The sequence below is a fragment of the Oryx dammah genome, unplaced genomic scaffold, assembly GCF_014754425.2.
Source record: "Oryx dammah isolate SB20612 unplaced genomic scaffold, SCBI_Odam_1.1 HiC_scaffold_23, whole genome shotgun sequence".
NCBI lineage: Eukaryota > Metazoa > Chordata > Mammalia > Artiodactyla > Bovidae > Oryx > Oryx dammah.
The window spans coordinates 116,071,780-116,095,325 of record NW_024070207.1 but is presented as its reverse complement, the minus strand read 5'-3'; the positions used below and the strand labels follow the sequence as shown (position 1 = coordinate 116,095,325).

The 23,546-nt window shown below is 36.9% G+C and overlaps 1 protein-coding gene across 1 annotated transcript in view; it reads right to left on the bottom strand.

Moving 5' to 3' along the window:
• Positions 1 to 3,437: 3,437 nt before the first annotated feature.
• BEND2 (BEN domain containing 2) overlaps positions 3,438 to 23,546 on the bottom strand; it is a 52,475-nt gene continuing 32,366 nt past the window's right edge. Inside the window, exons 6-13 of the mRNA XM_040265362.1 lie at positions 21,630 to 21,749; positions 20,157 to 20,264; positions 14,246 to 14,386; positions 11,501 to 11,701; positions 10,185 to 10,300; positions 7,827 to 8,043; positions 5,024 to 5,224; positions 3,438 to 3,586 (exon numbers count right to left, since the gene is read on the bottom strand). Of these exons, the coding sequence (XP_040121296.1) occupies positions 3,438 to 3,586; positions 5,024 to 5,224; positions 7,827 to 8,043; positions 10,185 to 10,300; positions 11,501 to 11,701; positions 14,246 to 14,386; positions 20,157 to 20,264; positions 21,630 to 21,749 (1,253 nt within the window). The remainder of the gene's footprint in view (positions 3,587 to 5,023; positions 5,225 to 7,826; positions 8,044 to 10,184; positions 10,301 to 11,500; positions 11,702 to 14,245; positions 14,387 to 20,156; positions 20,265 to 21,629; positions 21,750 to 23,546) is intronic.

Genomic DNA, 23,546 nt, shown 5'->3' with positions numbered 1-23,546 from the left:
ATAATAATATTATGCTTTAGTAACACTTGTTTTACCCAGGAAGGACAAAACACTTGCAAAGTTTTCAAGATCCCTACAGTTATACCCACAATGGTAAATTACTGTTACTGGATTAAACTATTCTGTTTGCTTATCAAGCAAGAAAGCAAACATTCTAACTGTGCCACATTAATGAACCTGGCTGGAAATGTTATCATTAAATTAAAAATGCCATGCAGAAAGTGTTAGTCGCTCAGTAGTGTCCACTTTGCCACCCTAAAGACTTTAGCCTGCCAGGCTCCTCTGTCCATGAGGTTCTCCAGGCAAAAGTACTGGAGTGGGTTGCTATTTCCTTCTCCAGGGGATCTTCCCAACACAGGGATCAAACCCAGGTCTCCCACATTGCAGGCAGATTCTTTTACCATCTGAGCCACCAGGGAATAGGTATAGATGACATTAGTAAAAGTTCTATAAAATTACATGAAAAAAGCATCTGTATTAAGAAAACAAGATGTTTATTTATTGTATTTATTTGGAAAACAATACACTAAAGATAAACTTATCAAAAACAAGTCTTATGAACAGGCATTTAAAATGTTTAATATTGGACTAATACAATAACAAAACTGACCTGTGAAATTTTGAACATTGTTGTTCTGGATACAAAAGGTCTAATTTAGTTTAAATAAGATCTGAAACACCTTTATAAAACTTATTTTGCTCAATGGGTATATTAAAGTTATATATATATGGAAGTGAAATGAAAGCTACTCAGCTACTCTTTTTGACCCCATGAACTTGTAGCCCACCTGGCTCCTCTATCCATGACGATTTCCCAAGCAAGAAAAGAATACTACAGTGGGTTGCTGTTTCCTTCTCCAGGGTGTATATAACTATGACTCAAACTGTGGGGACAATTTTAAACACTTAAAAAAAAATGTGCATTCTAATCTGTGCTATCTAATATAGTAGCCACTATCCACATGTGACTATTTAAATTTTAATTTTAATTAGCTAAAATGAGATACAACTTAAAAGGTAATTCCTACATCTAAGTAGCCACATCTCAAGTACTCAAAAGCCACAGGTGGCTACTACCATGTTGGGCAATGTAAAATCATAGAATTTTACCAACATAATGGAAAGTTCTATTGGACAGGGCTGGTCTAGTAACTTACATAAACAAACACCATAATAGAGCTAACTATATAAATCTTGGAAAATTTCTGCAAATATGCAGTTTTTGTTTTTGTAATTCTGCTTCTAATACAGGAAATATTTGAGATACCACAAAATACAAATCAAATTTTAAATCTGCATGTACAATTTGAATTTTAATCTTGCCTAGGGTATAAGTTAACTTTTCTATATTAACTCTATTACTAGTAGTTTATAAAATTATTTGCAAGATAATAGTGAATAGTGAAGCTGAAGACTAATTTAGATGTATTAATCTGAAATTAAGAATCTGTAAGATTTTTTGGATATATGTAAGCCATACAGCCCTTCTGAAACAGTGTAGCTTAACTCAAGCTCTGTACTGCAGAGTCACTTGACATATTGACTGTCAATACGAGCAGGTTACTGTGCTCGGTATGGTTTGCCTAGCCAAGTATGGCTGTGAGTCACTACTCATATCTGCATCACTAGCACTCAGATTACATCTGTCATTAAGAGCTAAATGTACTATCTTTACTCTACATTAAAACAGCAATAATAACAATCTTTAGGAGTTTACTACCATTCTCTTATTGAGAGGTTCTTATTGGAATACTGCCCATCACTTTACTCATAAGATGAAACATCGCCTATCTTCCCAATGCAATTCTGCCTCCCTTGTGGGCAAAAAAAGAATGTAGCTTATTTCTTTAAGTGTGAATACTGATCTACAATGCTACTACAACAGGCTAATTTTGGAGTTAGTAACTTGAGAAACTTACAGGCTGGTACAATAACAAAAAAGAAAAGGTTGGATGGCTAACATTTAGTCAGTTAAGTCGGTATCTTTTGGCTTGGACTCTGTTGAAGGAGTCGTTGCTGGAGGTGACTGTGATTCATCTTTGGACCTCTCCAGGTCACATCTAAGACTACGAATACAACTATTCATAGCCATCACACACGAATTCCAGTTGTATCCATTTTCCGATAGATCACAAGTCGGGTAGATGTCCTGGAGAAACTCTGGTGAAGTCCCAAAATATGACAGTTAATTAGAAATCACTTCTCAGAGAAATGAATTTATTCAGCCTTAGTACTATTTCTCTTTCTGTTAAAAGGTCATTAAGACTTTAATTAAAACACATGGACTGTAACTTTCATTAAATTAGCTGAACAATCTTTTCATCTGAAAGGATAATATGAAATAGCACCATTCTTCAATCACACACACACACACACACACACACACACACACACACACACACCCAATATCCCATCATCTTGCTATATAACCAGGATGGAAACCCTCTGCTCTCTTCAGTACCCAATATAAACTTTCCTTATTCTTAAATTTATCAAACACGCATCTAGCATGTTATTCATTGTATCACAGAGATATGCTATTAATAACAAGGCTCTAATACACCAGAGGCTGCAGTGTCTTTCATAATTTTAGAGGCAAGAAGCTATGACTGCTAAATTCTTTGCCACTGCTTGGTTTATCTCAGACAAAAGAAATAAGAGTCTTTAGATCTTGCAGGTAAATGAAAACTTCTGTCACAAAAGGTGACAGGGCAACATACCTCAAGGAGCACTCTTAGAGAAAGTGGGAGGACAAAGGGAAAGGTGGGGAAGACAGGTGTTAACAAGAACAGAGCTGCTCTTAGATACTTTCTTAGGTAATTTCCTAAGTACCTTTGAGCTCTTAGAAAAGGATCTGGCAATCACACTACAGGCCAGCATTACTTGGCTACATTAATGTCATCTGCTTTTTGATAGGATTAATAGGCTGGAAAAAGGGTAAGCTATCTTGTCAGTAATTTTTATATTGATTACATGTTGAAGTGATATTTAATATATTCTAGTCAAATAAAATAGATTTTTAAAATTTAAATAACAGGCTGGGAAATCAGGACAATGCCATAAACACAGTGTATGTCCAAATTTTTTAGCACGTCATGTGACAAAGTAAAAGACCTTTCATATTCAAAGGGCTAACAAATCAGTGGTAGCCTGGAAGGAGGCTTTAGTGGTATGACACTGGATTCAGTATCAAGTTCTATCCTGCTGCACATTTTTATTAACAAAAAAGAAGTTATGGAAAGCAGGCTTGTCCCATCTCCCAAAGACAGCAAAACTGGGACAGATAATAGACTGGAAGACAAGTACCTGCAAAGCTTTCAACAGACTGCAACGAGGAACCTAAATTGGTTGGTTGTTTCCCAAAATGTATTCTCTGAAACATTAGTCATAAAAGTTTCTTAGTGGGGAAAGATTTTGGTTGTGCACATAAGAAATGCTTAACTCCAGAGGTAGTCTCCACTGAAAAATCCCACAGTAAAGAGATATGGTGAATCAAAGGTGACAGATGCCAGTGAGAATGCCTGCTCTGAAAGATTCGCTGTATTAGAGGACCTAATGTACTTCCTATTGCTATAATTTTCCAGTTCTGTGATATTCAGAAATGGAGGGGAGAGGGGCAGGAGTAAGGGTTGTTTGCTCATTACAAATATACAGCCTATTAACTTTCTCCACATGGACCATTCTCTAAAGAGATCTTAAATGATAACTGAGTTCTCAGAGAGCATCACATCATAGTTTCTTATATCAATATCTTTGGCTTCTGGACATATTTATCAGTGACTACTAATTTCCAGAAGAGTTCCCTCCAAATTATAAAATCCTAGGATAAAAAGTGAATTGAGAATAGAATAATAATGAGGTTTACCCATTGCTGATACCAATCAGCAATCAAAACACATTTTTTAAAATTAGATTATTTCTTCTATAAACACCTTCATTTCCAAACTGGTTACAAACTCTGTTCTTTTTTTTACTGTAAGGTAAGAGGAAATGGGTTTTGATTTTTTTGCCCGGTTCAGTGACGTTTAAACAGTAAGTTGTGACCAATTTCTGGGTCGTGAAATCAGTAATAGCAGCACTTTTTTTTTTAATAAAAGTTAATAGAATATTCATGTCAATGTACGGCAAAACCAATACAGTATTGTAAAGCAAAATAAAGTAAAAATAAAAATTTTTTTAAAAGTTAATAGAATAGAAAATATTGAAACATAACTGTTACAGAAAAAGTAAGTTTTGTTTGTGAATTTTTTGCTTCAGTTTTTTAAAAAATCACACACACCCTGAGTCACAATGTAAAACATATTTCTTACTATGGGTTGCAGTAAAAAAAAGTTTGAAAACAACTGGATTAGATGAGATAGCAAATGCTTACAAAAGGTGCTGTAAGTCAGATTTCTTTAGTGTAGTGTGAAACACAAGTGTTCTTCAAATCTGATGGATGTGAAATGTGTGATATGAAGGCAGGAACCAGCCCACTGAAATTAGGCCAGGGCTCAGAACTGTCTCTTTGCTGGGTACCAGTGACATAAGTAAGAAATATTCTGTTTACTGCTTGGTCTAAATTTAAGATTTCACAGAGTTGCTGCTGGAAGCTTTATTATTTCATCTATTTATGTCATAGATAAAGTCTATACTATGCTCATGTGCACAAGGGAAAACTAGCAAATTAACCTGCTGTACTATTGTTAACACTTCTGCAAACTGATAAAGCCCAGCAGCTTCAATTTTGATCCCCAGTAAATGAAGGTGTTTGAGTTTCCATTCATCTGGCAGTCCATACCAGAAGTCACAGTCGATAATGCCTTTCCTGTTCTAATAATGCTGCTCAAGACAGAGCAATTAGCCCTGAGAACCCAAAGGCAAAAAGAAACACATTCATGAACCTGCTCCTGTCATACCCTAATGGAATTAGTAAAAGAGTAGCCTCTCTCCTCAAAACTTACACAAACTGAATAAATTTTTCTTTATCCTCTCTAACACACTTTGCTTTTATTTATTCTCACATACTCAACATATAACAAACCTCGAAGAGCATTAATTTTATTGGCGTTCAGGGAGCACACTTCACACTCCAGACTGCCATGGACACTACTTATCAGGACTTCATCTGTGAACAGGTTGCGAATAAGGAATCTGGCTGACAGCTCTGGGCAAGACTTCTCTTTTGCTGTAATCAGAAGTGATTTTGGCATCTGTATATTTCTACTTGGATCTCCAAGATATTCTAGAAGCAAAAGGGAAAGAAGATGTCGATTTTCATGGCAAATGTTACGTTCAAGTTTTTTAAAACGTTGTAATAGAAAAGTTGATTTTGTTAAACTTTCAAGGCTCAAGAATTTGAGAGCTTGCATTTCCCCTTGAGTGTGGATTAGTGGATTTAACATTCATTAGCAGGATGCACTCAAGGGGATATGCATTCAGCATGCACAATGCATAAACAGCGATCTTGAAGTCACCTCAGAATCTGCCTATTACACTGTGCTAATAAATTGGAAGATTCAGTGTAGTTAAGATGTCAGTTTTACCTAAGCTGATGTATCAATGGAATGAAGTTCAAATAAAAATTTCTACAATTAAAAAAATGAGAAATTGAGAGGCTAAAAAAATGAAAGCTTTAACTTTTTAGTGTATCATGAGACAGCATTAGAAATGAGACAGGAATCACTCCTGAAATAATGGTACATGCTTTGATTTTTAAGAGGACAATTCAGTACTCTGCTATCTTTTAGGATACAATCAGTTTTAATATTATATTTGGTAACAAATTCTAAGTAATTATTTAAAATTAATTTTTACTGCATCAAAAATTCTAAGTAGTTTTCATGAATTGTTTTCCTACTTATAAAAAAGGCTTTTTCAAAATTAAGGATCATGATTCTTACTAAAATATTTATAATTCTAAAATGTAGGTTTTTTTATTTGGTATTGTTTATCATTTAAATATCAACAAACTTATCTTAGAATATTGTATTTTAGATAAGTTACTTGAACTTAAAAATAAATTTTAAGCCTGTTTTTATTTCTCAACTCTATAGCCTAATCATCACCATCTTTCTTCAGTCCATAGTGATTAAATTAACCATACTTAAAAACATTATATTGTACATATAACAAAGAATTACTTGTTCAAGAAAATATATTAGACAAACATATGATTCTTACAATAAACATATTTTTCATCTTGGAAATCCATCATTTAAGGGGTAAGAGTATAAACTGTTGAATCACCCAGATCCAACAATTGGCAAGAGATATTAAATTATTTTAAAAATTCACTCAGTGGGTCCAAAGACTTAACATCTGTAAGGTTAATCTGTAAGGTTAATCTAGCAATATTTATCGAGTTCAGAAAAAAAGGTAAATACTATTTATTTAACCTGGTAATTCAAATTCTGAGGACGTAATTTAAAAGAATCCAAAATATGTACAATTCTTCCTTTTTGGTGGCATGATTTTCATGACTGATGATTTTCTCTAAAAAGTCTTCAAATGAAAAACAAAAAATAACAACAAAAAGAGGGAAGTAGCTAAATAAATTATGTTATACTTACTCAATGAAATGTTATATGCCTGTTAAAATGAAATGATTATGAAGACTGGATATTTTTAAGGAAAAACATATATTTAAAAGAAGAGTAATTATATGGAGACCATAAGTCTTTAAAATGTTCATAAGAAAAAAAAGCTGGGAGAAAATTAAAATGTCCACAATAGTTTGTTAAGGTATCTTGATTGTGGAAACTTTTCTTTCCTCCAAAATATATTCCAGTTTTCAAAAAAATGGCATAATAGACTACACATAAATTGTGATGGCTGCCTGGCTCACCATCTGCTTACCTGCCCTGTCCTCTGATTCTAGCTGAGTCAGGGTCAGAGACCTGTGACCTAAGCTGCCCAAACTGGACTCCCTCTCCTGGGAATCTGAACAATGACAATAGAAAACTAGAACCTAAAAATCATGGAAGCTACAGACACAGAGCCCCAGAGATATCAATGGACCCCAGATGCCATGGTCTCAGGGCTGCTCAGGCTCCAACCTGTGGCTGTTTGTTCTCTGCTCCTTTTAATCTAGGAACTATTTGCCCAGTGATCTTGTTGTGGTGGTATAATTTGACCAGAGTTTGTTTCCATGGTGTACATACAACCTGATTATAATGGAAAAAATATACTATAAAGATACATTATTTAAATAATTTTGTCTGATCAGAGTCATAGGTAATAGTCTACTTAGGGCTGACATGGAGGGCCAGGGAAAGACAGAAAACAGTTTTCCTACCTCAGGTGCCACTAAACTCCAGCATCCTGGGGAAAGGCATGCAAGGTGTGAGTGCACAGTCACCTACAGAACCCACCCTACTTGAGACTAACAAAGCAGGCTATGCCTCCAGCACTTAGCTAGCAGTGAGGGCCAGTGTTCTGATGAACAAGATTCATTAATTCATGCAAAAACACTTTATGAAGCATCTACAATGTGCCTGGCACACAGAGACCAAGACCCCGGACTGCTCCTGGCCCATCCAGCTGTAGCTCCTCTTTTACCTGCAGAGAAGGGTGACTAACCTGAGAGAGTTCACACCAGTCAAAGGAATCAGCTGAGAACCACTTTTCAAAGGAAAAATAATAGACTTAGTTTAATGTTGAAAACTATCAGTCTCAGAACTAGGTGTCTATAGTTCATTAATCACAGATATAAGAGATTTAAGTTGTTTAGCTTTCTCATTGAAGATTTTCAAACATAGATAAAAGTAGACAGAAAAATAAGGGCCCCACAAATGCATCATTGAGATTCAACATTTATCAGCAAGAGAACTTATTTTAACACTCACCTAGTGTTTCATAAGAGACTGCTGCACCATCAGTGGAAGGTTCTTGAATTCCTTCAGGGAGAGCTCTGCTATTCTGGGGAGAATTCCCATGTTCTCTTGTTTCTGAGATAGCTTCTTGCTGAGAAACCTGGGAACTACTTGCATTGTCATCACCATCTCTTTCATCATTCGAATCTCTTTTGCGTTTGGTAGGCCCTCCATTGTTATGAACAGTTTTCTGTTGAAACACAAAATTGTATCTATAAACAAAGTCCCATAGTGGGAAAATATGGACATGCTTCATCATCTACCAGGGTCCTCCAGGGTGATGAGGAAGCAACTGTTTCTAATCAGCTGGGCTGAAGCACAGGAATCCTCTGTGGCATGAAATAAAACTATAGGTGGATTCCTCCTCCAGCTGCCATGACTCTCTGCTTCTTGGGGGACTTTGTTGTTGTTCAGTCACTCAATCATTGTCTGACTCTTCCTGATCCCATTGACTCCAGCACACCAGGCTTCCCTGTCCTTCACCATCTCCCAGAGTTTGCTCAAACTCATGTCCATTGAGTCAGTGATGCCATCCAACCATCTCATCCTGCCCTCAATCTTTTCTAACATCAGGGTCTTTCCCAATGAGTCGGCTCTTGGGGGATGTAGTAGCAGTCTAACGAACTAAACGGGCTTCCCTGGTGGCTCAGTAGTAAAGAATCCGCCTGCCAATGCCAGAAACGGTTGTTCAATCCCTGGGTCAGGAAGATCTCCTAGAGAAGGAAATGGTAACACACTCCAATATTCTTGCCTGGAAAGTCCACGGACAGAGGCAGCCCAGAGGGCTACAGTCCATGGGGTTGCAAAAAGAGTCAAGACACCACAACTCAGTGACTAAACAACAACAACAAACAACAGTTGTTGGCACAAAATAAGTGCTTAATGAACATATCATAAATAAATGAATACATGAGTTTCTCAAAGATGACAACTTTGAGGTTGTTTTTTCTTAATTTTTTTTTCTCTTTCCCCAGTGGTCTTCTAATCTGTCTGTACATTTGAGCATTTGAATTACCCTAGAGATCTTGTGTTTTCTTAAAGCAGTGCTGGGGCCCCACTCATGGCAAATTCAACCAGAATCTCTGGTGGAGGGAGTGGGAGAGCTCCAGCATTACTAACTTTTTTTTTAAGTGCCTCACATGTTTTTAACATATACCTAGAGTTGACCACTGCTCTAGATTAGGGCTTCTCGAACTTCAATGTGCACAAAAATCACCTGGGGGTCTGGCTAAAATTCAAATTCTGCCTCAGTTAGTCTGGTATGAAACTCAAGACTGCATTTCTCACAAGCTTTCCAGTGCTGCAGCTGCTGGTCCATGGACCCACTTTGAGTAGAAAGGACCTATCCTTCTCCTAATCAAGGACACAGCAGGCACTGGCAGATGCTGCTTCTCTTCTGATGCCTAAGCAATATTCAAATTACCATTTCCAGGCAGTATCATAATTTTACATTCAAATGTTTAAGGTGTAATTTTGTAGGATATAAAAGGGAATGTGAAAAATAAGCAGATTTGGTTTCATACAGATGGTGCTTGAGTTATCACTGAAATCAAGCCATTCACCAAGAAAATATAAGCTCAGCTACAAATATTCTTGGCAAACAGTTTCCATCAACTTACTCTAGAGACACATGAGTGACTAGATATGGTGAGAATAAAATGGGGGCTTTAAAGAGGTGGGTGAAAGTTAAGAATTGTCATTATGTTAAATGCTTCATCAGAAGGCAATGGACATGACTCTCTTCCCTACTGACCTGTTTGTGTTTAAAAAAAACAAACAAACAAACTCAAATGCACTCTGAAGATAGGACTGGTGAGAGAGAAGTCAGATTCCCACTTACCGTGTAGCTATACAGATTATAAAATATCTGTGAAAACTTAACCTCATGATATGCATCATTTTCACCAGTTCCTGCCATCACTGAAAGTGAACAAGTAATGAAGTACCTTCCTTTTCTTCTGTGCCATTCCTAACTACCATTAGAATAGCTAAGTAGCACCACAGTCTGCTCTTTTATGTGTTACTCAGTGGGATCCTGAAAAAGACTTGCCAAATATCTTTGTAGTTGACATCTTTTTCTGGTGTAACCCTTGGCTTGAAATATACTAATTATAACACCATATTTATTTTATCTTTAGGATATTTTTATGGGGCACAAAATGTCAACGAGTGAAATGAACAGGCAGGATGCAAGAGAACACACCTTGCCTCTAAACTAAAGAATTTGAGCACATGGACTGAAGATCTTGTATGTCATACCATTAGTTCTGGAGTTGTATGCAGTATGTACTTATACAGCAGTGACCATATTTAGATAAAAAAATCACTTACTGGTGTTCTTCTCGAACATAAATTGTGGATCAGAGAATTGATATCGGAAATACAGGCTTGCCACTCTTCTCCATGTTCACTCAAATCATAGTTGGGAAAAACTGCTGCCAGATGTTCTGCAAATAGCACCAAGAATTCATGAAAATTAAGGGGGAAATAACAAAGAAACTGACAAAAAATTTATTTAAAATACTGAAATTTTCTCTTTTTCATTGTCATTCTTTTCTCTAAGTAAGAGTTTAGGAATTCTACTCAAAGAGGATGCTTAGCTGAATATCTCATTTCTTCTAATGTGCAATTCCCTAAAACACTGACCTAAGGAGCCCATGATGAGGTTTTGGTGCTTTAGGGAAAAAAAAAATGTGTTACAAAAAGTCAATTATTTCAGGTTCTAGTACCCTTTAATAACCCTATGGATAAATTAGATCTAAAAACAGAAGGAAACCTGTAAGGAGAAAACAGTATTATTACAAACATTATCACCTCATGATCCAGTTCCTTGTGCATATTACATGTCTATCTTCCCCACAAGCTACTCCCTCTGCCTAGAACACTCTTCCTGTTTTCTTTATGTACCTAAGGAATCTTTCTAAATGTTTTGTCCTTAGGAAGTCCTCCCTAATACCCTCAAAGTAGGTGCTCTGCTCTCTGAGTTTCCACATTACCACACTGGAATGGAATTGATCTGTTTCCCCAATGTGTCCTTTTCTAGACTGTGAACTCCTGTGGTCAGAACTACTTATTCATTGTATTCTTAGTGCCTAAGAGTTCCAGGACCTCCATACACATTACTGGAAAACAAGAAGGCAGGAGGCCAGAGTGGATTAATTATGAGATGCTATTTCTGTGTTGTCAGTTCCTAGCAATGAAACGTGCTTTATTTTCCCACTTTTTCTTATTTTGGCTTTTTCCTTATTTTTTAGTGCCAAGTTTCCGCACTGAAGAATTGACCTAGTATTAACCATAAGCAACTATAACCAATAAAGTTTATCTTATTTAATCAGTCTATGAACACGTTTTATTCTTTAGAAGTTGCTACCCATTATACACTACTAAACTGTAAAAATCTAGGTTAGACAAGGTGAAAAAGTGAACAGTTCTAAGATTTACACATACTTTATCATTATTTCTTCAATAACACCCATCAGATAACTAAATGAGCAAAGATCCTATAATGACTTTACATACCTCTATTCTTTTCCCCATGCCGTGTGACATGTGGGATCTTAGTTCCCTGACCAGGGATCAAGCCCACACCCTCTGCAGTGGAGGCACAGAGTCTTAGGCACTGAACCACCAAGGAAGTCCCTACATACCTCTTATTGCAGCCATTTTGTTTGGATCCAGGGATTGGCAGCCTTGGGAACTGATACCTACTGAGCTGGAAATCAGGATTTCCTTGGAGAACAAAATACGAACCAAGTAGCAGGCTGCATGCCTAGGTATGGCCTTCTTTTGTACAGCCATCAAATGAATATCAAGCATTCTGACATTTCTTCTTGGATCACCAAGATATCCTTTAAAAATATAGGGGAAAATTAAAATCCTTGTTTTTTTCATGCAAGGTTACCAATAAAGTGTCTAAGAATATTAAACTAATTGATTTTTAATTCACAAATTTTCTACTTGAGTGAATTATTTTCTATACTTATTTCATCTTTTTCTTAAATGAGTCTATTTGATGTCATCTGCATAACTGTTAGCATGTTTCACCTTTGTTAGTCTTGAATTTGCTGTACTTGAACTAATCAGTTCATTGTCTTGAATAAATTTAATTCTTAGGCCACAGGTGCATATATAATCACGTTGCTCTGAGATCCCATTGCTCCCTTCTAAATTGTAAAAGTACACTCAGAGGTATATTACTGAGTGAGTATATGGTCCCTGAAGACAATTTAGAAAGTGTGAGTGGATATAATTTGACATTTTTTCAAAATATCATTTATAGAGTATCTACTGTATATCAAGCACTGTGCTAAATATTTTACATCTATAAGCTCAGTTTCATCATCCTAACAACCTATTCTCACTTAACAGATGAAGAAACTGAGGCCCAACAAAGGTAAGTTATTTGAACAAGTTCATGCTGCTGGTTATAGAGCTAGTTTTATAAGTTAAGTCTGTCTGGTGTTATGCCAAGTGCCTCAAACCTAATGTTTTCTATTCTTTTTTCTCAACACAAAACTGAAACTATACCTTATATGTAGCTTGGATCCTGCTTTTTTTCAGTTATCATTATACTTTGCATATTCTCCATTTTCCTTTTTTTTCCAAGTCTGTATTCCTATCATCATGATTTTCCTGACAAGTGACATTTATGTTGCACTTATGTTCTGGGCACTGTGTTAAGAGCTTTAAATGAATTATCCCATTTGATCCTCACAATTCTACAAAGTAGGCACTATAATTTTTGTCACTTCACAGATAAAGAAACTAATATTTAGGTCAGAGAATATTAGGTCATATAGTTAGTAAGACACAAAGCCAGGATTTGAACACAGGCAGTCCGACTCAGTAGTCCGTGCTTTTAACTGTTATGCTTGCTGCTGCTGCTGCTGCTGCTGCTGCTAAGTCGCTTCAGTTGTGTCTGACTCTCTGCGACCCCATAGACGGCAGCCCATCAGGCTCCCCCATCCCTGGGATTCTCTAGGCAAGAACACTGGAGTGGGTTGCCATTTCCTTCTCCAATGTATGAAAGTGAAAAGTCAAAGTGAAGTCGCTCAGTCGTGTCCGACTCTTCAAGACCCCATGGACTGCAGCCTACCAGGCTCCTCTGTCCATGGGATTTTCCAGGCAAGAGTACTGGAGTGGGGTGCCATTGTCTTTTCCAAACTGTTATGCTTACTGCCTCATATATCGTGGTATACACCAGGTATATATGTAACTAATTCTCTATGGTTGCTTATTGAACTGTTTCCAATTTCTCATGAGTCTATAAAAATTAATTATTGTACCAATATTAATGCAAATCTTTTTTATTATACCTTTGGATAGAAGTGGGATTACTGAGTCGAGTAAAATGAATACTTTTACAGATTTTTAAACAAATTACCCTTCAGAAAGTTTTCTCAAATTTATACTTCTAACAACAGCATATCACAGTGCCTACTTTATACAAAGAACACAATTTTTTAAGTTTCTTCTAGTTTGGGTAATAAAATAATTTAAAGAAAAAGGGTCTCCTCTGGGATGACAATCACCAAACCACAGTCCACAGGCCAATCCCACCAGCAGATTTGGTAAATAAGGTTGGATTGGCACACAGCCACATTGATTCACTTACCTACACCTGTGGCTGCTTTCATACTACAGCAGCAGAGCTGAGTAGGTGTGACAGACACTAGATGACCCACAAAGCCTAAAATAGTTATTATCTAGCCCTTTACAGAAAAAGTATGTTGAGCCCTGCCCATGGATATTAATAACAGATTACCTACTTAGAAGTAGGGACATATAACTAGTAAGTATTAGGAAGACTTGACCTTAGAGGCCACAGAACCTGGGGTGTTCTCATCTCTGCCACTGTGGCTTGACAGGCAACACAAGAGATGTTAAGAAACATGAACTTTAAAGTCAGAGAGAACTGGGTTAGAGTTCTAGAACTGCCACTCACCAGCTCTGTGATTTTGGGAATGTGGGTAATACAAGTAGCTACATCATGAAGTCATTATGAATATTAAAAGAGAAGAGGCATGTCAGTTGATCAGGACAGTGTCTTGCACATAGTACATACTCAATAAATATTATTCCTTATTACTAATATCACCTGTCCTCAGAATAGGAAAAAAATGTTTGTATCAAGTAAGCTGAAGTGAAGTCACTCAGTCGTGTCTGACTCTTTGCGACCCCATGGACTGTAGCCTTCCAGGCTCCTCTGTCCATGGGATTTTCCAGGCAATATACTGGAGTGGATCGCCATTTCCTTCTCCAGGGGATCTTCCCAACCCAGGGATTGAACCCGGGTCTCTCGCACTGTAGACAGACACTTTACCATCTGAGCCACCAGGGAAGTCCCAAGTAAGCTGAAGAATATAGGTTAAATAGTGTCATTGCACACTCACCAAAACTGGAAGGCCTGAGGACACATGATGAGGAAGAAGCTTGGGTATTGTCATCTTCCAATACAGTTGGGTGATCCATTGTTTCAGGTCTGTTTTCCGTGCTGTTTTCTTCTGTCACCAATACTTTTACAGGTACAAATGCTAAAAGAAAAGAAGTCTCAATTGCGAATTCTGTATAGAGGAAACTATTCTTCAGGTCTGAAGGGCAAATAAACATTATCAGACAAAAGAAAATTTAAAATGTTTGTCACTAGCAGTCCTACTCTTAAATAATGGCAAAAGGAAGATCTTGAAACAGAAAGGTTATGATGACAGAAGGAATCTTGGAGCATCAGGAAGGAAGAAAGAACAATAAAAAGAGCAGGAAAGTGCATGCAGAGAAATTCAATCATTCATACTTTGCTGGGAGAGATGTAAAATGGAACAAACTAGAAAACAGTTTGGAAGTTTCTTATAAAACTAAACCTGTAATTACTACATGACACAGCAATTTCTGGGGCATTTAGAAATTTGGCAATGAGAAATAGAAGCTCATGATGACAAAAATCTGCATGTGAGTGTTCTTAACGTCTTTATTCATAATAGCCAAAAACTACATAACCCAGATGTCTTTCAACAGGTGAATGGTTAAACAAACTCTGGTAAATTCAATATCAGAATATTATTCAATAATAAAAAGGAATAAAGAACAGAAAGAGCAGAAATATGGGCAAATACAATACTATCATCAGTTTTATAATTCATATGTAATGACTGAAATGAGAATACCATTTGACACTAAGGCAATGATAGTTAAAATTGAGAAGGGCAAAGGAAACTAGAGTTAAAGTTTCAACACATCATTCTAAGGAGTAAAGTGTTGATACCAGCAGACTGTGACAAGCCACATACATATGTAACAACACCCAGAGTGACCAGAAGGAAAACTATACGAAGCAATATACTCAAAAACAAATAAATCAAGATGAAATACTAGAAAATGTTCAGGTAACCCACAGAAATGCAAGAAATAAAATCAGGAAACAAAGAAAAAATAATAAAATGGCAGACTTAAAACCCTGATATCAATAATCACTTTAAACGTAAATGACTTAACCATATCAATTAAATGGCAGCAATGGATAAAGTAAATAAAAACAAGACCCAACTATATGCCATCTACAAGAAAATCTATAAGTTCAATGACATCAATAAATTGAAAGTAAAATGATAGAAAAATATACCGTGCAAATATTAACAATAAAAAAGAGTAGTTATATGGATATCAGATAAAATAGACTTCACAGGCTTCCCTGGTGATCTAGAGGTTAAGAATCCACCTGCCAATCCAGGGGACACAGTTCAACTACTGAAGCCAGCCCTCCTAGAGCCCACGCTCCACAACAAGAGAAGCCACTGCAATGAAAAGCCCACATATGGAAACTAGAGAAAACCCAGGCACAGCAATGAAGACCCAGTAGAGCCAAAAATAAATAAATCTTTTTAAAAAGTAGACTTCAGAGCAAACAAAGTTACTAGAGACAAAAGGATGAAAGGTTCAACCCCCCAGGAAGACATAACAATCCTTAATATACCAAACAACAGAGTCTCAAAATACATGAAGCAAAAAGTGAAACAGTTCAAAGGAGAAATAATCAGATCTACAGTTATATCTGAGGACCTCAACACCCTCCTCTCAGCAACTGGTAGAACAACCAGAAAAAGCAGCAAAGATATAGAAGACCCAAACAAGACAATCAACCAACAGGATTCTCATTTTAGAGAAGGAAATGGCAACCCCCTCCAGTATTCTTGCCTGGAGAATTCCATGGACAAAGGAGCCTTGCAGGCTATAGTCCCTGGGGTCGCCAAGAGTCGGACACGATTGAGTGACTATCACTCACTCCATCCAATAAAAGCAGAATACATATTTTTGTCAAATGCCTGTGCATCATTCACCAAGACAGACCACATTCTGAGCCAGAGAAAAATCTCAACAAATTTAAAAGAAATGAAATAATATATGGTATATTGTCTGACCATAATGGAATCAAATCAGACGTCAATAATAGAAAGAAGAAAATCTTTAAACACTTAGAAACTAAACAGTATATTTCTAATTAATACATAAAGAGGACATTTCCATGGACATGATAAAATGTATAGGACTTAATAAAAATACAACACATCAAAATATATGGGATGCAACTAAAGTAATAATGAAAGTGAAATTTACAGCACTAAATTCTTACATTAGAAGAGAGGAAAAAGTCCCAAATCTATAATCAAAGTTCCTGCACCAAAAGTGAAGAGTAAAAGAAACACAAAATATACAAAAAATAATGAAATAATAAAAAGCAGAAATCAATGAAAATGAAAATATGGAAAATAGGAAAAGAAATGAAGCAAAGAGCTGGTACCTCAAAAAAGATTAATAAAGCTAATAAACCTCTAGAAAGACTCACAAAAATAAAAGAGGTGATACAAATCATCAATATCAGGAATGCAATGGGATATTTAGCAGACATTAAAAAGATAATAGGGAATACTTTCAGTTTACCCTCACAGATTTGATAACTTAGAAGAACTGTACCAATTCTCCCAAAATTACAAATACTAAAACTTAACCAAGATTACAGAGACAATCTGCTGCTGCTGTTAAGTCACTTCATTCATGTCCGACTCTGTGCGACCCCATAGACAGCAGCCCACCAGGCTCCTCTGTCCCTGGGATTCTCCAGGCAAGAACACTGGAGTGGGTTGCCATTTCCTTCTCCAATGCTTGAAAGTGAAAAGTGAAAGTGAAGTTGCTCAGTCATGTCCGACCCTCAGTGACCCCATGGACTGCAGCCCACCAGGCTCCTCCATCCATGGGATTTTCCAGGCAAGAGTACTGGAGTGGGGTGCCATTGCCTTCTTTCTCTGACAGAGACTATCTAAATAGTCCTATAACCATCAAGGAAATTAGATTTGCAATTAAAAAGCTCCCCCCAAAAGAAAAACAAACAAAAAAAAGCTCCCCCCAAAAAGGAATCTACAAGCCCAAGTTGATCTGTGGGTTTAAAACAATTGCCATCAAAATCCCAGCAATTTTGGGGGGAAACATAAACAAGCTTACTCTAAAATGAGGATGGAAAGGCACAGGACCTAGAATATTTAAAATGATTGTTGAAAAAGAAGAATAAAGTAGGAGGAATCAAACTACCTGATGACAACGTTTACTATATAACAACAACAATCACAAGGTTGTGGTTTGGCAGAGGGGTAGAAACATAGATCAGTGGAAAACAATAGAGAACCCAGAAATAGATCTAATGGTTTTTTATTACTGTATAAAAGCAATTCAATGGAGCAAAGATTGTGCTGCAGCACCTGGATAGGCATAGGGGAAAAAAAGGAAGAACCTCAACCTACATCTCACACCTTATACAAAATTAACTCAAATGTGAACTGTAAAATATAAAACCTTTAGAAAAAACATAGGAGAAAAAATTGGGGATCAAAGACTAGACAAAGAGTTCATAGACTCTATACTAAAAGTGTAAAATCCATAAAAAGAAAGTATAAATTGAACCTCAAAAAATTAAAAATTTTCTCTCTGCAAAACAAAACAAAAACACCTGTAGAAAGGGTGACAAGGAAAGCTGCAGATAGGAAGAAAATATTTGCAAACCACATAAACAACAAAAGATTAGTATCCCAAATATCTAAATAACTCCCAAAACACAGCAATAAAAAAAAGAAAAAAATTAATGAACAGACATTTCAGATAAAGAACATACAGATGGAAAATTAGCACATGTGAAGATGCTGCACACCATTATCCAAGGCAAATGCATATTAAACCCACAACAAAGTATTAATGTATACCTATCAGAATGAATAAAATTTTAAAAAATAGTGAAAATACTAAATGCCAGTGAGGATGCAGAGAGAATCAATTACTTATACATTGCTGGTGGGACTATAAAATCAATCATTCTGAAAATAGTTTGCCTGTTTCTTATAAAACTTAACATGCAGTTATCATACTACCCAGCAACTGTGCTCTGGAGCATTTATCATAGGGAAACGAAAACTATGTTCAGACAAAACCCTGCACCAAGAATGTTTACAGCAACTTTACTCTTAATACTTAAAAACTGGAAACAACCCAGATATCCTTCATTAGGCGAACAGATAAATCATGGTACACCAATTCCATGGAATAGTGCTCAGCAACAAAAAAGGAAGGAACTACTAATACATGCAAAAACTTGGATGGATCTCAAGGGAGTCTTTGACTGTATGGATCACACAATAAACTGGAAAATTCTGAAAGAGATAGGAATGCCAGACCACCTGATCTGCCTCCTAAGAAACCCATATGCAGGTCACGAAGCAGTTAGAACTGGACATGGAACAACAGACTGGTTCCAAATAGGAAAAGGAGTACATCAAGGCTGTATACTGTCACCCTGCTTATTTAACTTATATGCAGAGTACATCATGAGAAACGCTGGGCTGGAAGAAGCACAAGCTAGAATCAAGATTGCTGGGAGAAATATCAATAACCTCAGATATGCAGATGACACTACCCAGATGGCAGAAAGTGAAGAGGACCTAAAAAGCCTCTTGATGAAAGTGAAAGAGGAGAGTGAAAAAGTTGGCTTAAAGCTCAACATTCAGAAAACTAAGATCATGGCATCCAGTCCCATCACTTCATGGGAAATAGATGGGGACAGTAGAAACAGTGGCTGACTTTATTTTTCTGGGCTCCCAAATCACTGCAGATGGTGACTGCAGCCATGAAATTAAAAGACGCTTACTCCTTGGAAGGAAAGTTATGACCAACCTAGACAGCATATTAAAAAGCAGAGACATTACTTTGCCAACAAAGGTCTGTCTAGTCAAGGCTATGGTTTTTCCAATAGTCATGTGTGGATCTGAGAGTTGGACTATAAAGAAAGCTGAGTGCAGAAGAATTGATGCTTTTGAACTGTGGTGTTGGACAAGACTCTTGAGAGTCCCTTGGACTGCAAGATCCAACCAGTCCATCCTTAAGGAAATCAGTCCTGCGCGTTTATTGGAAGGACTAATGTTGAAGCTAAAATGCCAATATTTTGGCCACCTGATATGAAGAGCTGACTCATTTGAAAAGACCCTGATGTTGAGAAAGATTGAAGGCAGGAAGAGAAGGGGACAACAGAGGATGAAATGGTTGGATGGCATCACCGACTCAATGGACATGAGCTTGCATAGGCTCTGGGAGTTGGTGATTGACAGGGAAGCCTGGGGTGCTGCAGTTCATGGGGTTGCAAAGAGTCGGATACGACTGAGGGACTGAACTCAAATGAACTGAAATATTAAATAATATGAGTCGATTAATAGAACATTTTCTTGCAATGACAAAATTATAGAGAGAACACATTAATATTTGGATGGGTTGCAGATGAAGGCAGTTAAGGAATGACAAGAAAGATGTGGGTATGTTTATAAAAAGGCAAAAGATGGTTCTTGAGAATGACAGAACGATTCTGTATCATGACTGGTAGTGGTGAATATCCAAACCTTAACACTTTACAAAGGTGCAGAGAACCAACACACACACATACACACATACACACACACACACACACCACACACACACACACACACACACACACAAATACAAGTAAAACTGAATACATCTGAAAAGATCTGTGGATCATATCAATCTCAAAATCTTAGTTGTCATATTTTACTATATTTTTGTAAAATAATACTGTTGGGAGATATTGGGTAAAGAGTACATAAGATCTCTCTGTATTACTTCTTGCAACTACATTTGATTCTGAAATATCTCAAAATGAAAAGTCTAATGTCAAAAAAACAATCACTAAGAATTCATATTAAGAATGCTGATGGGTCTAAATTAGAGTACTACCCATAATAGGTGTCACTTCAAACTCACCAAATCCAGAAGCTACGAAGAAAGGTTCTGAATCCATTTGTTGGTCACCGTCATTTTTTATTACACTTCCATGATTCTCTGCTTCAGAACTCATTTCTGTGCTGGATTCTGTTTGAACAACATTTTGATAAGGAAAACATTTTCAAGTACTGAAAGATTGAAATCTCAACAGTAATTTTTATTTCAGACAAAACTATCATTCAGAAATGAAGGAAAAATAAAGACATCCCTAGACAAAAGAAAACTAAAAAAATGTCAAGGCTGACTTACCCTTAAAAATGGCTAAAGGAAAATCATCTGACGAAAAGGATGTGATGAAAAAGGAACTTTGGAGCATGAGGAAGGAAGAAAGAACAATAGAAAGAACAAAGGGACTTCCCTGGTGGTCCAGTGGTTAAGACTCAGTGCTTACACTGCAGAAGCCATGAGTTTGATCCCTGGTCAGGGAACTAACATCCCACATGCCATGTGCTGCAGCACTCCCCAAATTTTTTTAATAAAAAACTTTTTTAAAATATTAATAATAAAAAAGAAAGAGTAGAAATACACATGCAAAGAAACTAGATCATTCATACATTGCTAGTGGGACTATAAAATGGTACAGCTACACTGGAAAACAGTTTGGCAATAGTTTACAAAACTCAGCTTATAATTATCATAGGACCCTGCAACTAACTGTGCTCTTGGGTGTTAGCCCAGAGAAGTGAAAACTGATGTTCATACAGAAACCTATACATGAGCATTCACAGTAGCTCTACTGCAAATAGCCAAAAACTGTTAACAACTCAGAAATCCTTCAACTGGTGAACAGATAAACGATGGTACACACATACCATGGAGTACTCAACAATAAAAAAGTATTGATCTACACAGCAACTTAGATAAATCTCCAGGGAATTATGGTGAATGAAAAAGGCAATTGCCAAAGGTTACATATTATGTAAGTCTATATAAAACTCTTGAAATGGCAAAACTATAAAGAATGAAAACAGATTAGTAGTTGCTGAGGGCAGGTACAGGGAATGGTAGGGGTAGGAGCATGAGAGAAGAACGGTAGGGGTGGTTTTAAAGGGCAAAAGGGAGAATCCTTGCAGTAATGGAAATGTTGTGAATCTTGACTGTCATGGAGGATATGGAAATGTATTCAGGTTGCAAAATGATATAATACTAAATCACATACACAAACATAAACACACACAAATACACATAAAACTAAAGACAGCTCAATAAAATCCATGGGTTTTATCAATGTCTATATCCTGGTTCTGATATTGTATTATAATTTTGTAAGATGTTATCTTTGTGGGAAACTTGGTAAAGTATACACAAAATCTATTTTTTTTATAATGGCATGTGCAGCTAAAATTTTCTTTAAAAACAACTTAATTTTTAATTAGGAAAAGCTCATATTAAGGGTGTTAATAAACCTAAATTAAATAGTGCTACTTATAACATGTATCATTACAAACTCACCAGAATCGGAAGAGATTAAGATATATGAAGCATCTTCATCACTGCCATATTTCAAGAAAGGTGGCTGATTCATCACTGGAGTGTCATTTTCCCAGCTGGTTTCTGCTTTGACCAACATTTCTGTTAATAAAATGTTCTTTAAATGCTGTGAGAAAAGACTCCACACTCATACCTATATCTGATGAAACTATCTTCCAGTAATGAAGAAAAAAAAATATTCACAAAGGAAAACCAAAAGTATTTGTCACTAACTGATTTATGCTTAAAATGGCTATAGGAAAATGTTCTAACAAAAAGTATAATAGAATTCTGGAGCATTAAGAAGGAGAAAGAACAATGGAAAGAACAGAAAGATGGATGCAGAGAAATCAGATCACTCATACATGGCTGGAAGGAATGGAAAATGGTACAGCTACCCTGGAAAGCAGTTTGACAATTTCTTATAAACTAAGGATGCAGTTATTGATATTTCTCCTGGCAATCTTGATTCCAGCTTGTGCTTCTTCCAGCCCAGCATGTCTCATGATGTACTCTGCATATAAGTTAAATAAGCAGGATGACAATATACAGCCTTGACGTACTCCTTTTCCTATTTGGAACCAGTCTGTTGTTCCATGTCCAGTTCTAACTGTTGCTTCCTGACCTGCATACAGGTTTCTCAGGAGGCAGGTCAGGTGGTCTGGTATTCCCATCTCTCGAAGAATTTTCCACAGTTGATTGTGATCCACACAGTCAAAGGCTTTGGCATAGTCAATAAGGCAGAATAGATGTTTTTCTGGAACTCTCTTGCTTTTTAAATGATCCAGCGGATGTTGGCAATTTAATCTCTGATTCCTCTGCCTTTTCTAAAACCAGCTTGAACATCTGGAAATTCATGGTTCACATATTGCTGAAGCCTGGCTTGGAGAATTTTGAGCATTACTTTACTAGTGTGTGAGATGAGTGCAATTGTGCGGTAGTTTGAGCATTCTTTGGCATTGCCTTTCTTTGGGATTGGAATGAAAACTGACCTTTTCCAGTCCTGTGGCCACTGCTGAGTTTTCCAAATTTCTGGGAGAAATATCAATAACCTCAGATATGCAGAGGACACCACCCTTATGGCAGAAAGTGAAGAGGAACTAAAAAGCCTCTTGATGAAAGTGAAAGAGGAGAGTGAAAAAGTTGGCTTAAAGCTCAACATTCAGAAAACGAAGATCATGGCATCTGGTCCCATCACTTCATGGCAAATAGATGGGGAAACAGTAGAAACAGTGTCAGACTTTATTTTTGGGGGCTCCAAAATCACTGCAGATGGTGACTGCAGCCATGAAATTAAAAGATGCTTACTCCTTGGAAGGAAAGTTATGACCAACCTTAGACAGCATATTAAAAAGCAGAGACATTACTTTGCCAACAAAGGTCCATCTAGTCAAGACTATGGTTTTTCCAGTAGTCATGTATGGATGTGAGAGTTGGAGTATAAAGAAAGCTAAGCGCCAAAGAATTGATGCTTTTGAACTGAGGTGTTGAAGAAGACTCTTGAGAGTCCCTTGGACTGCAAGGAGATCCAACCAGTCCATTCTAAAGGAGATCAGTCCTGGGTGTTCTTCGGAAGGAATGATGCCAAAGCTGAAACTCCAGTACTTTGGCCACCTCATGGGAAGCGTTGACTCATTGGAAAAGACCCTGATGCTGGGAGGAATTGGGGGCAGGAGGAGAAGGGGATGACAGAGGATGAGATGGCTGGATGGCATCACTGACACAATGGACATGGGTTTGGGTGGACTCTGGGTATTGTTGATGGACAGGAAGGCCTGGCGTGATGTGGTTCATGAGTTCACAAAGAGTCGAACACGACTGAGCAACTGAAGTGAACTGAACTGATGAATAAATATTCATATCAACTTTGGCTCAGATGGCAAAGCGTCTGTCTACAAT